The sequence below is a fragment of the Ambystoma mexicanum genome, chromosome 9 (genome assembly GCF_040938575.1).
Source record: "Ambystoma mexicanum isolate Mex_15411 chromosome 9, UKY_AmexF1_1, whole genome shotgun sequence".
In the NCBI taxonomy this organism is placed as follows: Eukaryota; Metazoa; Chordata; class Amphibia; order Caudata; family Ambystomatidae; genus Ambystoma; species Ambystoma mexicanum.
In genome coordinates this window covers 607,822,455-607,837,914 of record NC_090931.1, presented here as the reverse complement: position 1 = coordinate 607,837,914, position 15,460 = coordinate 607,822,455, and the positions used below count along the sequence as shown (strand labels likewise).

Here is a 15,460-nt window from a genome sequence, read left to right as displayed (position 1 = left end):
AGAAAAGAGAGCCACAATGGAAGTGGTGTCAGCTAAGGTGAAAAAAAATGGGAGGGATAGAAGGAAGACAGAGTGGGAGGGAGGGGGAGACATTGAATGGTAGGGAACGAGAAGAGGTGCGACGGGAGAGAGAAAAAGGACTAGAAGGAGAGTAGATATAGGGTAGAAAGGAGAGCAGATCGAAAAACAGAGCCTGGACAGGATGAAGAGAGCCAAGACTGAATGGAGGCAGAGCTGGAGGGACAGGATGGATTGAAAAGAAAAAGAATGGGGAAAAGCAGATAAACCACAGATGGGAGTGAGGAGAGACAGAATGGGATGGAGAGATGAGGCAGAATTTACAAAGAGGAGAAACATAATCCGGCAGAGGAGCGACAAAAAGTTAACGGAAAGTGAGGAAAGAAACAAGAATGGGAGGAAGAGATAGAATGGCACAGACATGAGGAAGGAGAGAGAAAAGATGAATGGGAGAGAGGAGTAGAGAATGGGAGAGGTGGGGGGAGATAGAGTGTGTAACAGCAGAATAAGAAGGAGAAAGGAGACAATTCTAGGTAGAGGGGAAAGTAAAGAGGCAAGGCAAGAGTAAAGGAGAGAGTGAGGGAGTTCAGAGACAAGGCGTGGGGGGAGGATGAAGGGAGACAGACCAGGGCTGTAGAGGGAGGAAGAGTGGAAACACTGACGGGAAAGAGAAGAGGGAAGAAATCAGAGACGTAAAAGGGGCAAAAGGAGCCCAAGGAGGCAGCCACAGGCAGGTCATTTCATATTGCCTTGGATTATTGGGGGAATCGATTATTTTTACAGTGGGGACTTTTCCATTCCTATGCTCATGGACATGCTGAGCGCTCATCAGTTGGGGTATTTATTCATGAACCTTCCCCTCCTTACTCTGGGCTTTGGACGCACCTGAACTTACCACAGGTAATCCGTCTGACCATTGGGGCATGATTCACGAACTGGTTTTGGTCTGACATCATAAACTTTTCAGTACCACTGGAGATGTGTCCAGCTGCTTTGGATTGCCAGGCTGAATGCCTTCACTAACCTATTGCACTCAAGGGATGCGCTACAGTGAAAAAAGGCCATTGGAAGATCGCTTCATCTCCTTTGATCATAAGGGCCCTCCTTTCGGTGTGTGCAGTAATTACATTCCCCGGTCACTCAACGCTGGCTTTCTTGTCTGTAAATATTTGGAGACAGCAAAAATGCCATTTTCACGTGACGTTGATTTGCACAGATCTAAAGCTTCTGATATTGGCCGCACCTTAGACCCTCGTGGAATTGGTATCGGGTATATCGCTCTTGCTTGCTTATACCCGGGGCATAAGAAGAGAAAGTGTGCCAACCACTCACGCTACTTCTGGCAGACTTGGCATAAGCCTGTCGCAGACATGGTCAATGTGTGCTAGAACCCAAATATGGACCCGTGTCTGGTCTTCCAATCAACCTCTTGCAAAAGTGTCAGGGAAAACCAAATGGTCCATTTGTGCCCCAGAGAGGTTAGCAGCAATATACTCAAGCGCAATCCAAGATAGAGTGAACAGGAATAAAGGGGAGGAATCTGATCATGGCACCCTTCCTAGCCAAATGCATGTTGGTTTGCCCAAAATAATGTAGCACTAGCTGACTGTGCGCAGCTGAAGTTCTTTCCTTTACTAGCACTGCATGCGCAAGTCTGATGTCAGGGGTCACTTTACTCACTTACTGTAAGGGTTGAGTGGTAAGCATGAGAAGGGTTCAGGTAGCCAATTGGGGCGATGCCTACCCACTTTCTCCCTCGTCACCCTCATCACTGCCTTGAAAAGGATCAATGAGGCCCACGACGTGAAAAAGCTGTGGGGACCGGGCATAAGGAAATTTCAAGACCGCTGCCAGATGGCTTCTGGGAATGATGTCAGAGATAAAGGCGGGGGCAGGAAGGGATACAAAGAACTCTGCCCGCCATTTTGGATTTCATTTCTCCATCTATCAGGACCACACGGGCTCTTCTTTTTGAAAGTTCGCTGCACTCTCACTGCATGCAGAGGCATTGCCTTGCTCGGTGGCAGGAGCCTCCAAAATCTGGGTGCGTTTGTGATTGGCCGCTGCTCTACCAAATTTACTGCAACCATGCAAGAGGCGATTAGGTTCACAATGTGTGCTGTATAAGTGGTCCCACTCACAAGCTTTTGAGATTGCACAAGTAGAGCACTCCTGCTCATACATGCCTAGTCTCCGGGTTTATCCCAGAGACTCAGAGTGGGGGGGGTGATTCATCACAAGCCTCTGTCCTCTAACTGCTTTCAGGCAGCTGAAAGTGATATGAGCACCATCTAGAAATCCCAAATAAATAAAATATATAAATATTACAAAAGGGTTGAGACTATCGAAACCTGTCGTACTATCCTTTGAGTAAGAGTAGGACCCCTGTTGAAGTGTGTTAGGAACAAATCTCCATTGAAATATATGGGGCTATATGTATGAGGATGGAAAGAGACTCTATTGAGTTGCAAGGTGCATGCATAGTAGAAAGGGGGCCATGCATAACAGGAAGGAGTGGCACTCAAGTAGACTGTATTAGCACATGGAGATAGATATCGACTCCTCTCAACCAATCAGAATGTTCAGAGTGCAGTCAATATCTACTGGTATTGACTGCATTCTAAACATCCCGACTTCAAAAGCAGACATGGAACCCATAATGATGTTTCCAGCCAACGTTTCTTTCAACAAGACACTTACTTTCTTTCTGGATGACCTTTTTTATGGCAGAAACATTATTTATTTTATTTGTATTTATTTATTTATTTCTAACACGCCAAAAACCCACAGGCGTCAGGGACATCGAGACTCAAGACAAAACAACCAGCACGGAACATCCTATTGAACAGTCCCGAGAGAAAGCTCAGGCAGGGGAATCTGCCGTCACTTTCTTATTGATAGGCCATTCACTTTTGCATGTCGCCTGATGGATGCTCATGTTAAACCCACCCCAGTTTAACCGAGTTTGCAATTTAAATATTTATGAAGACAACCTTGCTACATAAACACTACAAAATAAAACCACATTTAATTTACTAACTCGTTTTGTCCATTTACTTTACTCACTACTAAGGTAAAGTTTTTACTTCGCCACCAAAACTCCCAAACATGCAATGTTACTACCACTATGGGCCAATAGCCTTTCAGACCTCCGGAAGGGTCATTATCGCTTGGGATAATGACCCGCCACCACGTTATGGCCCCAGGCGAATAATGACCCCTTCCCCCTCTGTCTAAAAGGCTATGTTATGAAGCACAAGTGAGGACAAAATGAGTCTCTATTGAAATTCATGAGGTCGTACACATAAGCAAGGAGCCAGACTCTTTTGAAGCAAACAAGGCCGCATGCATAAGATGGAGACTACGCTGACGCGTATGAGGCCATTCGTAGGTGGATTGACAGGGGCTCAATTCAAGTGTATTAGGACACAGGAGTAAGACTGTATTGAAGTGCAGTAGGCCCTACACATTGGCAAGGAGAGAGACTCAATTGAAGTGTATGAAGACCTGCATTGGGGCTAAGAGTCTTACCCCATTGAAGTGCATGGGGACTATACTTCTGCAGAAACATACTTGCCAACATGACTCATTCCAATCTGTAGGTGCTTATCCAGTCCTGGTTTTTTCTTTGCATTCTGGGACTTGTAGTCCGAGTTTTATAATGGGGAACAGTGGACCTACAAGTCCCAAAATGCAAAGACAAAAACCAGGACTGGATAAGCACCTACAGATTGGAATGGGACATGTTGGCAAGTATGCAGAAAGAGCGGGAACCTAGTGAAGTGTCTAAGAGCTGGGAGGTAAGGAATCAGTGAAACTCGAAGTGGATGAGGGTATGCAACACATACAAGGAACGAGTGGGACTCCATTGAGGTGTACGAGACCTGACAGTGCCCACGAGAAACAAGTGAGGCTCCCACATTGTTGGCACGTGGTATGGCAGCTTTACGTTTACTCTGCTAGTGTCTCACCTCCACATACTCTTCTCCGTTCAGCTTGTGCTCCAGGGTCTCATCGGTCGCCAGGTCTTTGCTGTAGGACTCTAGAGGGGGAAAAGGAAACAGATGAAAGGGCAAGGACAAGCAGGAGCTGATATTCCAGAACAATCTCAAGCGTGCAAGTGGCATCTCTCTGCCAACCTCCTGCCCCATCTTCACCCTCCTCTCCCTGGTGGGGCATGAACAGTTTTCTGAGTGGGGGTGCTAGCTAGTGTCACCCCTTTCCAGTGGAATTAACCTCAGAATCATATTACCGGCAGTACTATGGACATGATATGTTCAAGTTGGCCACCAGGGAGGTTACACCTTGCCATCCTGCCATGCCCATGTATCAATCAACACCCTATCTCCTTATTTAGAAAGCCATCCACCCTCATAATCTCTTGCAATATGCAGTGCTCATAAATTCCTTTTTATGCCTCTTTCTGGTCCACACCAATGGAGGTTGCCTCATTTCTATGATGGGAGTTGGAGAAGGAGGAGATCAGGAGGGACAATGACTAGAATGATGGGGTGCAGGTCGGGAGAGGGGGCGTGATAGGCTGCTTCAGTAGGCAGGGCCCGGGGGGAATGGTTGGGGTGTCCTATGTACTCCATGTTCATCATGAAAATATCTTGCAAGTGAAAAGGGAGCCAGTCAAAATAAAAGTTGTCTTTACTTTACTCACTACTAAAGTAAAGTTTTTACTTCGCCTCCAAAACTCCCAAACATGCAATTTTACTACCACTACGCGCTAATAGCCTTTCAGACCTGTGGAAGGGTCATTATCGCTTGGGATAATGACCCGCCACCACGTTATGGCCCCAGGCGAATAATGGCCCCTCCCTCTGTCTAAAAGGCTATGTTATAAAGCACAAGTGAGGACAAAATAAGTCTCCATTGAAGTTCATGAGGTCGTATACATAAGCTTATGGTCATATTGCTCTGACCAGCGGTAAAAGAGGGAGCCATCACGTGGAACAGCAGAGACTCCACACGGCCTCGAGGAAGGCTACATGCCACCACATGTGATCATTGCATGCCATGCGCCGACAGCGGATAGAGGCTATCAAAATGGAGCTGCTTTATGAAAACCCCAAGGCCCTCCCAATACTTACAATGGACTTAGCTGCGGCACGGGCCACTGACACAAACTGGAATATTTCCCAAAGGGGTTTGCCCTCTTTCCAATACGGTGGACGCACGTAGCAAACTCCAGGAAGAGATTGGCTAGGAGAAGAAGTCCAGTGGGAGAAGGACATGAAGGATATGAAAGGGCCTGGAAGCAGGAAGTTGTGGTTTGTTCAGATGAGGTCGGGGAGGAGGAGGTAGCAGACCAAGAGACCTGAAGGAGGAAGGATGGTGGATTGGAGTGTGGAGGTGTTTGGAGAGACGGTGAGGTATTGGTTGGTGAGAGCAAATGGAACTATGTTGTGTGTGTGTGCATGTAAGGTAGGAGAGTGAGAGTGTTAGTGGAAGTGTACAGAGTGAGTGGAAAGTGGTTGGGGTAGTAAAAGGAGGATGACTGAGTAGAACATGGGGTGGAGTAGTAGTGGAGTGGAGATGGAAGAGTAGTAGGGTAGTGGAGAGGAGAGTAGTAGCAGAGTAGTTTGGGAGAGCAGTTATGGAGAGAGGAGAGTAGAAATAGAGGAGTGGAGAGAGGAGAGAAATAGTAGAGTGGAGCGGCGAGAGTAGCAGGAGAGAGAATACTAGGGAGTAACATCGGAGGGTGGAGTTAGAGCACGGAAAGAGAGACAGAGGTATTGTTAGGCCAAAAGGAGGAAGTACTAAGGGATAAGTCGGGGTGGAGTTGGGGGAAGGAGGAGAGTGGCAGGAGGAGGATAGAATATTAGTGAGAGAAAGGAAGAGGCACACCAGGGCATGAAAGGGAGAAGGCAAAGTGAAGCTAAAGTGTCTGAAAGGCACAACGCTGTAGCCCCTTAGAACTAACCTAAAAAGTAGTGCAGTTGCAGCTTAGGATCTCCCAGAGGGAGGTTAGACGGATAAGGCAATTACCTTTAAAACCTCATTGACCTTGAGGTCAACATTAGACAGCAGAGGCAATAAACTCTAGATACTCACCTGGGAAGTAGGGACTCCTGGGTTAGGGAGAACACTGTTTCTTCTAGATGAGAGAGCAAGGGACGCCCCTTGGTGCCATACCAAGACATTTTAATAAAAACCTGTGCACCATCTCTGGATGTTGGTATGCTCTTTAGGCCATCTTTGACTCATCATTTCCCCACTTTACATTGCTTGTATCCCTACATTTTGACAACTAATGCTGTCAACTTTTTCACATGACATTTTCCGGGCAACATTTTCACAGAGGACGGGTGCCATCTGCAAGAAGCCCAGAGGGCTTCCCAACACGTGGCATGCTGCTCGGAGGTGGAGCGATGGAAAGGGCTCCAGGGATCTGGGCGTCAGGTAAGTGCTTGAGATATTATGGCGACCTTGGTGCGCAACTGAGCAGGAAAACAACACAGGAGGGGGCCTAATGCTCTGGCTTTAGGGATGGTCACCAGGATGGTCGAAGATGTACTTGAGGCCAGTAGGGGGGAGACTACGTGCTGTGGGCCCGGGGGTTATGGGGGTCATGTGGTAGAGGGGCCCAGGGATGGAGAGTGACGTGGGAGTGATGATGAGTTGGGTGACATCTCCTGTTGGCTGTGGTGGGTTGAACCCGGGATGGTTTTGGGCAGGTTGAGGCCTGTGGTCAGCCTGGTTGTGGGGTGGGTAGTATTGAGTTCGGGGAGAGGGTTGGGCTGCTTTGTGTGATCTAAGGGAATCCGTCCGGGTTATTGCTGGAGCTCTGCCAGGCATGGAGAGAATGTGGCAGGCCCATGGCTAATGAAAATGTTTTACTTTGGGAGAGATGTTCAAGGTAGATGGGGTGGCACGGTCTGGAGTTCCCGACTGCTGGAGGACCTGAGACTGTGGCAGAGAGGGATGCCTGTGTAGGGAGCGATGCCAATGTGGAGGTGGCGGTAAATTGGCAAAGGCTTAGTGTGGTAGGACATGGTGGCTTCTCGTTGCTGTGCTTTGAGGGATGGGATGGCGGCTTGAAGAGCAGGAGGATGGTGCCTCGATATAAGGGAATGAATAGCGGGACAAGCGGGCAATGTTTGTCTCCGGTCTTTCGATGTTCCTGTGGCTGATTATTCTTTTAGCAAGCTATTGGTCTGCTGAGACAATTTCTTTGGCCGAAGATGGTGGCAGGAAGGACCCACCTGGAATGCTTATGCTTTTGTGTATATTTGTGCCATTTGTGTGTTGTGCATGGTTAGACTGATAGGAGACTGTGGGGGGAGGCTTTAGGTCTTAGAAGAGCTCATCTGTAGGCAAGATGTATACAGGATTGTGATGTCACCATCCAGTGTCAAGTTAGTAGGTGTTAGAAATGGTTACACCTTTTCCTTCATGGTCTGTACAAAATAGCTTCCCTGTGGTTGCTTGATGGTGCTAGCCAGAGTGTGAGGTGGGACTATTGTCGGTATTCATATCTGTTTGCTTTGAGGGCTGGTGGCGTTGTACAACTGACCGGAATTACGTCAGATGTTGGCCTTGAGGCACACTCATGCAGATAGTCATGGCTCGTAAAGTTCAGAATATGATCGCAGAACTAATAAGCCTCTGCTGGAGACTCTGTTCTGCAGACGCGCCCTTGAACGGGGCACTCTATACACCTCCTTTTCTCGCCTAGGGACAGGTTCGCACTCAATGTACCCTTGACTTCATCCCCAGGTTTCCTTTGCTTTTGCCCCACTCTCTCGGGCGGGCCACAGCCTCCAAGGCTCTCCATTGGCCTTGTACTGCACCCACGCTGCAGTGCTCCACTGGCGCGTCCTCTATGTTCTCAGGCCGTCTATACTCAAGTTCTCCGACGAGTGTACTTTGGGAGAGGGAACCCTCTTGGGCAACGCTGGATTGGCACACAGTGAAGAGACAGAGCTACATTACTGCTCAGGAGCAGATCCAGTGTGATTGGAAGACTAGTGAGTGAGGGCACTTGGGAGTCCACAAAAGTGGCTAACCATTTAATAATCTAGATTGTGTTCCATTCCATGATGCATTGCCGCAGACTCTGGCCTAATGCTGAGATGTAACATGCATGCTGTTTTCACCTATATGTTCTTTGTCGTGATTTCTCTTTGCCCATCTCTGGCATCTGGCTGTTTCCACCTGGCTCTTTTACTTCATATCAGCCCTTTAGCACTTTCAGGTGTGATGGAGTCCCCTGCCTAGAGTAATGGATTAGGTAATGGGGCAGGTGTTTCTGCCTAAGTGATGCTGGGCTGGTGCAGGGGCCCCCCCGGGGCTCGCCCCACCACGCCACAATGGTCTGGATGGGGCCTGTCACATTAGGCCTCAACATGTTCTTGTCCCTTTAAGGGAAGTGCGTAGTGTTTATAGAGACCTTAAGCCATTAGCCCTATTGTGGGGCGATGGCGCCAAATTAGGCCCAAAATGCTTTAAGGCCCACCTCACCTCACCTGGGAGACTCGGTCAGGATTGTAATCACAGTGGTTTTGGTAATAGCAAGACCGCTGCATAAAAAAGGATGGCCAAGTGCTGTTTATAATGAGGGAAGGATTTCTCCAATGAGGAGATCATTAGATCACAGGCCTGTAGGAAATTATACTGTGTTTTCCAATCAAATCACATCCGCAAGCCCTAGTTATTAAGGCAACCGCATGTTTCTAAACCGCATCCCTCAACTGAATAACACTATCTGGAACTGCAAAGGGTTCTTGTTAGACCTGCCAAGCTCCACGCAGGCATGAACAAACTTTCCAAGATGGTGGCTGGACTTTTTCAAGGCTCAACAATGATATCACGGAAGAAGGGAGCGGAGCCAGAGCCAAGTCGCAAATCATTAAACCTCAACCAAACTTGCTTCAACTCAAACAACTAACAGCTGAAAAGAGTTAATGTTAGGTGTTCCCATAGGGCGGGCTAGCCTGCTACATAAACTGCACGGTTTTGTAGGGAAGTGAGGGTGTTTAGAGGCAGCAGAGGGGTGGGGGGGATGCCACTGAACGAAGCAGGAAGAGGAGGTAATTCTAGAGCAGGGATGTTGAGGATTGAAAGAGGAAGGCAGAGAATAGGATAGGAGGCTGGAAGACTACAGGCTGAGCAGAAGATGGATGCCAAGGAGCCATGAAAGACTGGGGAGGAGGTGCAGATTAAGGTGGGCATGAAGATTAAGTAGGAGGTGGAGATCAAAATGTCGGAGAGCCGTTGTAGCGAAGACCAAGAAGGTCCCGAAGAGAGGTAAGGATGAGAAGTTCGAGGAGGAGGTGGAAGGTAGAAAAGAGCAAAAGAGGGCTACTGGAAGGAGTGAGGTGTTTACAAAAAGCTGGAGGAGTGGAGGAAGCAGCCCTACAGATAAGGGGTGTATTGGCCACTTTATTTCCCTAAGAATGGGCAAATATTCCCAAAAAACTAAAACGGGGAGTAAAAATACTCCAACAAAAATGTGGAAACTGACACGAAGACCCATGTCCCCCTGCTTTCCCCCACACAGCTCCATGGATATGTTTGGGCCAGTAGTGCACGTCATACCAGAGGAATAAACTGCTGTTATAATTGCTTGATTGGTAGAAGTAAATATGTACCTTTTAATGTGCATGAATATCTAGATGCAATGAAATTATTTTTAAAACCTTTTTGTTTTTCAGTTAAAACATTTTCTGATGCTTAGAAAATACTCTCATTGGGAATTGAAATTACATCTTTACTCCCATAAAATCATTTTACTTCGAAATTAAAGAAAGGAAGAGTAAAATACTCCCACTCCCAAATCTTATCTGTAGCACTGGGAGGAAGAGATAAATAAACAGGAGGTTGGAGACAGAGAGGAGGAGGAAGAGGAGGAGGCAAGCTGAGGTGACCAAGGGGAGCTGAGACAGTGAAAGAGAACGAAGAGGTCTGCAACAAGGCTGACCGTGGAGAATTAAGGAGGGGTGGAAGTACAAACATGTGGAGGAGCATTGGGAAGATACATGAAGTGCAGAGAAAAGGGTACAGCAGAGTGACGGAAAGGAAGAGCAGAAGAGGCCCATTTAGGCATGACACCATTCTGAATTGTCGTGAAGGCAGACAAGGGCCGGCTGTTGGTGACCAAAGCCAGGAAACCTAGATTGGAGAGAAGGAGTAAAAAGTCTGACTCAGCTTGTAGCCGCGTACAGGTGGATATCCCTCTGGTGGAAGCTCTGGTGCTTGGACTGGCATTATCCAGCCCGGCTCTCCATCCCGACCCAGCCCTGATGTGCAAATGCAAGCCGGGCCCCAGACCCAGAAGAAGAGTCCAGGATGCGCAGCAAAGGACAAGATCAGCAGATCCAAGACCCAAGAAAGAAGGAAGGGGACACTTAAACCCTCAAGAATGTGAGTGGCTGAGAATCGAAGACGGTCCCCGGGCGTGTACCGCCAGACTGAGGATTGTAAAATCCGGAGCCTTTTGGATTTCTTCTCAAGGAGAAGCTAGCTGCCCTTCAACCGCATTCGGGTCATTTTGCCCACTTATGTAACAAGACAAAATAAACTGGTTAATTTTAAAACGCTACTTCAGCTTCTCCCTGCTCAGCTTTGCGTCACAGGTCAACCTCTCCCTGCGCACTTAAGGCTTGCTATTTTGTCACAGATGTGATCATTTACCCATTGCAAGACCATGGCACTCAATACAAGTTTGGCGGTAGCCTTCCTGGTAAAACTGCCAGGCTGCCCCCAAACTTGCAATTTGTTCCAGCACCTGCAAATGGGCAATTACCGGGTTATTACGGCCCAGCCAGACCCGGTAATTGCCCATTCGCGGGCACCAGAATGCATTACTGCCAATTCACATTTGAGCCCCATAGGGCTCAGTGGGCATGGGCAGGTTGGATGCACCGACCCCATTATCAACGGTGCCGGTGCATCCGACATGCTCTGCTTGCGGGTGCCGGTACGGCCACCAGGACAGACCTGGCGGCCGTAATGGCACCCGCAAGCTGAACTCATAGTTTGCCGATCCGGGAACTACAGTACCGGCAAGCTTACTGGTACCGAAGTTCCCGGACTGGCAAACTTGTAATGACCCCCCCATGATCGTATAGTGCAGTACACAAGTTAGCCTCACTTCCTCCCTCTTCTGTCGTCAGTGAGCTTTGCAGCTGAGGGTCAAAAATATGAACAGCCCCATTCTGCCCATTCAAGTAGATATGATTCATGGTTGCTGCTGCACCCCGTTCGTGCCGGCGCACAGGATTTGCCACCTGCTTCATCCACTCCTAACACAGCCCGGCCCTAGGAAACAAAGGAATACCAGTGGTGTGCGTTGGAAGCCAGAGTAGCTGGGCAACTACAACACTGGATCGTCTGTGAGCTCTTAGAGGGCCTTAACCATCTTGGGATGCTCACAAAGTAAGCTTTTAGCCTGTTAGCTGTAGCTGGTAGATGTATTACTGGCCAATTAGCTTGCTCTAAAGAGGCAAAGGAGATGTTGGAAGCTGGTGAGGAGTATTTGATGACTACTCCAGTAGAACTGGAAACCACAGCATTCTGGTATAATAGTGATTGCAAGCAGGGGTGTTGCTAGGTCTGGAAAAGATCCGGGGCTACGCTAATGTCGGGACTGTCGGGACTCAGGGTCTAGCTAGTCTTTTGGTTGTAGCCCCTGAGCTTCTATCCCCCTAGCGACGCCTCTGCTTACAAGCTATCAACATGCCCTCAAGAGAAGCATAAAGGGAGGCAATGTACACAAGAGACAATCTGGCCAAACAGGTCCATCATCCAGACACACCGACCCATGACTAGAGAACTACACCAAGGCAGTGAGGCAAATCAATCCAGCCACAGGAGACCTCTCCATGCAACCAGAGATTGGAAAGTGTGGACCTAAAGGCAGTACTGCACTGAGGATGGAATGACCTGACACGGGCGAGATCCTTGCGGGAATTCCTAACCTGGTAGATAGGCTGGCATGAGGGACTTTAAAGGGGCCTCTGGCCACTGACCTCGTTTGTGTGCCAAAAGACACAGGAGATGGGATCTCACTCCAAATTGTCTGCTCATAGAGGCCTATGCTATGTGGGGGTCACTGTGCATCAAACCCCAAGGACCAATCTGCATGCACTCTTTCTCATAATTTTCTTAATGATTTCCACCCTCTATTTGTGGATGGCAATGGATTCTGTATAGCAGCGGACCACACCACTGTTGTACATTTGTTTGTGGTGCCGAGAAGCGTCAATATTGACCCTTTAGTGCATTGCATTATTTAAGAGGTGAGAATGCAGATATCAGGGGTTCCTTTGGGGGTCCTGATGCAGATTAGTTTCTGCAATTAACGGTTGCTTCTAAAAGAATAAAAAGTTTTAGAACTTCAAGGGGCTGTTTGTCTATTTTTGCTTCCACTTCTTAGGTGTAGATATTTGTATGCAGTATTCCATCTCACAATCGTGCGGTTTTAAAGCATGTGATATTCCCCAGGAATGCCTACAACATGAGGTAAATACCTAAACATGCATAATCTGGCAGGCAGTATTTGGAATGCATTGAAACAGGGGACACCACCACTTCTTAACCGAACACAGAGATATGTGGCGTGATCTGAGGTGACACCTGTGACTGGAGGTAAATGCACCAATCGGAACAAACATCATAGTTGACGGAAATCCATTTGGTCGCACTCCAAGGGCCTTTGCAGCAGAGACTAAGTGAAGGCCAAAACCACTCTACATTTAGGGGCAAAGAGCAGACAGGTGTGCAAAGCCAGGCCCTCCTCCCAAGATCTATTTTCTAAGACTATGCAGTCACCTGACAGGAAGGAATTTTATATCAGCCATGTTGACTTGGGAAACAAGCCCCCTAGCCACCAAACTGAAAGAAAGGGAATCCTATGAAATGTGGCATTCATGCTGGAAAGGGTTAAAAAAAAACTTGCAAGACAAGGAAATGATCTCGGCCCTCATTGCTTGAGTTGCCAAAGAGAACCCTGAAGCTGTGCCTCGTGGTACTGCATCATTCACATGCCCTTCCACCTCTTCAGCCCGAGTGCCGTGATCCCACCAAAGATGGCGGTCAGGCTGCCAAAGAGGCAGAGGGCCTCAATGATGATCAAAGCCCACGTGGAAGGGCTAGGCAGATGTTAGCAAGGAGGTGGAGTTAATTCCCGGGTTAGGTTCGCAAATTCACCAGGACAAAGACTTCCAACCCTACAATTCCAGAAAAAGGTAACATTTTCATAGCTCCGCCCCTGCATTGCTAGTTAGTAAACCCGATGCCGATTGCGTTTGTATATGGGGGTTGTAATTCGTGGCCTTATGGTATGCCATCTCTCTAATGCCACTGCATATCATCACAACCATTCCTAGATCTGAAATGGGGCCAAACTGAAAATGTTATGTCTGGCTTGAGCCAATCAACTTGGCTGACTGGAATTAAAAGTGTGGGTCTATACATACCCGTGGACCATCTATCAATATAGCCATAGCTTTCATAGCAATTTTCAGATTTTTTATTTTTTGTTTTAAACTAAATTAACAGTTATACACCAAATCAAAAAGTTTTTTTTTTAGTGTGTTCAAACTTCTTGTCTAAATTTGGCACACGTCTTAGCATTTGTGGTGTTTTCTTTTCCAGGGCTTATCTACACCAAATTGTACATATATATTTATATATAAGTTCCTACAGGTTGGTCGTGGAGTCAAAGGTCTTGGGAGGATAGCTCAGCGGCAACATGCTCACCTTGGAAGCAAGACAACACAGAGCAACACAGGTTCGATCCCCGGGTCCGCGCTTAGAAACCTTAACCAATTACAATTTCAAAGACATTTAACAGCAACCAAAGTGCCTTTCTTATGAAGTCATGAACTTACCCTTCACTAAGGAGGTGCCATTGCAGCCTCACTAATAGATAGGTAGACAGCGGCATACATATTATGTGGTACCTTTTCTCTGTGCATGCCCCCTGGCTACTTAAAAGGTATGTAAATAAGATACTGAGGTCCATTCTTCCCAAACTTCTGTGCAGACCTGTGGACCTGATACAGCGTTCACAGTTAGTCTACAGCGCTTCGAATCACAGGGTGCTGGTGCAACCGCTACCAACGACATGTTACCAAAACCTACCATAAATGCAAAAAGTAAAGAAATCGAGGGAGGGCATCCACTCCTTACCAAGTTTGGGCTCTACTGGAAAGCGGGAGGCTACTTCCAGGAAGGACTTCAAGGCGTTTTGAACCTGTGAAGAGAAAAGTAAAAGATTGGAAAGGCAGAAGAAGGCTTCAATGGGTTGGGAGAAAGAAGAGGAGTGTCTTCTCCTGGGGGACACCAGCAGTGAGTGCAGTGAGACCACTGCTGAGCTCTCTGAGGAAAAGGGAGTGAGTCCCCATCACAGATGAGGGCTTTAATCCTACCTTTCCCAAATTTTCTCTAGATAGAAAGGTTATCAGATAAATCACACATTGCAACTACACCATCCCATCCTAGATCTTCTGCACTTTGTACTGACAGGTTTCAGACTCGTAGCCGTGCCATGCCTTTCTACGCACACCCTGCTCCATTATGCCATACGCCTGCTCCACTGTTCCACACCGTGCCCCGCTGGTGGACATCCTCCTCCACCTGCCTCAACTCCTGCCCCTGACCAAACTCGCCCTGCCGTTCGAGTTCCTCTCGCTGCCCTCCGCTTTCAAGCTCGGTGCATCGCGTAGTCAAACTGTGGGTGAAATCACCTTCCATTGCAAATCACTATATATCTCACATTCTTTGCCCACTTTCCTCTTCCTCCATTTTTCACTTCTTTGAGAGTACTTGGTCTCCAGCGCTACTCCTCGCCTGAGCAGAGGAAGTTCAGGCATAGCGCTTGCCCAAGATACAATTTAGGTTTAGTTTGGGTAGAGGTTACAGTTGCAGAAAATTGGGAATTTTGCCCCAGATTAGTCCGAGGACCAGTTGTAGATTGGAACTGCTGTCCCTGCGAAGCAAATTGAAGAGAAGCTCGTCTGCTCCTTTGGAAGGTTGTAGCAAGATGTCACTTTTCCAAGGGAATGAAGTCTGTTTTCTGTGTCTTTCTGAGGGAAGTCTGTTGTCTGTGCCTTTCTATTATAGACATGTCACATTGCGTCTGAGCACAGTAAAGGTATACTTAAACTTAAAGTCTGTCTTTTCTGCCTCTTCCAAAAGCCTGTCATCTGTGTGGGGTGCACTGGCATAACTGGGGCCCCCGCATGTCCTGCAGTGTGGCGGGCCCGTCCATGTCCCGGGAGGGGCACCTCACACACAAAAAAAAAAAAACAGAAGAAGAACAAAAAAGTTTCTTTTTGGCGTACTCTTACTAAAAAAAAGATTCTATTTCTTTATGAAGTCAGAAGGGTCCCCTACCTCATTTCGTGAAAGCCTAAAGGTTAGTGGCCTCGCATGAGGTGGGGAGACCTATGACTTCAAAAAGAAAAAGGGCTTCATTACGAGGTCGGCA

General features: G+C 47.7%; 1 protein-coding gene across 2 annotated transcripts in view; it reads right to left on the bottom strand.

Moving 5' to 3' along the window:
- Positions 1–15,460, bottom strand: part of EFCAB5 (EF-hand calcium binding domain 5) — a 361,217-nt gene that overhangs the window by 302,117 nt on the left and 43,640 nt on the right. For both annotated transcript variants that reach the window (XM_069615250.1, XM_069615251.1), the window contains exons 4-5: positions 14,161–14,224; positions 3,990–4,060 (exon numbers count right to left, since the gene is read on the bottom strand). In XM_069615250.1, coding sequence (XP_069471351.1) covers positions 3,990–4,060; positions 14,161–14,224 — 135 coding nt within the window. The remainder of the gene's footprint in view (positions 1–3,989; positions 4,061–14,160; positions 14,225–15,460) is intronic.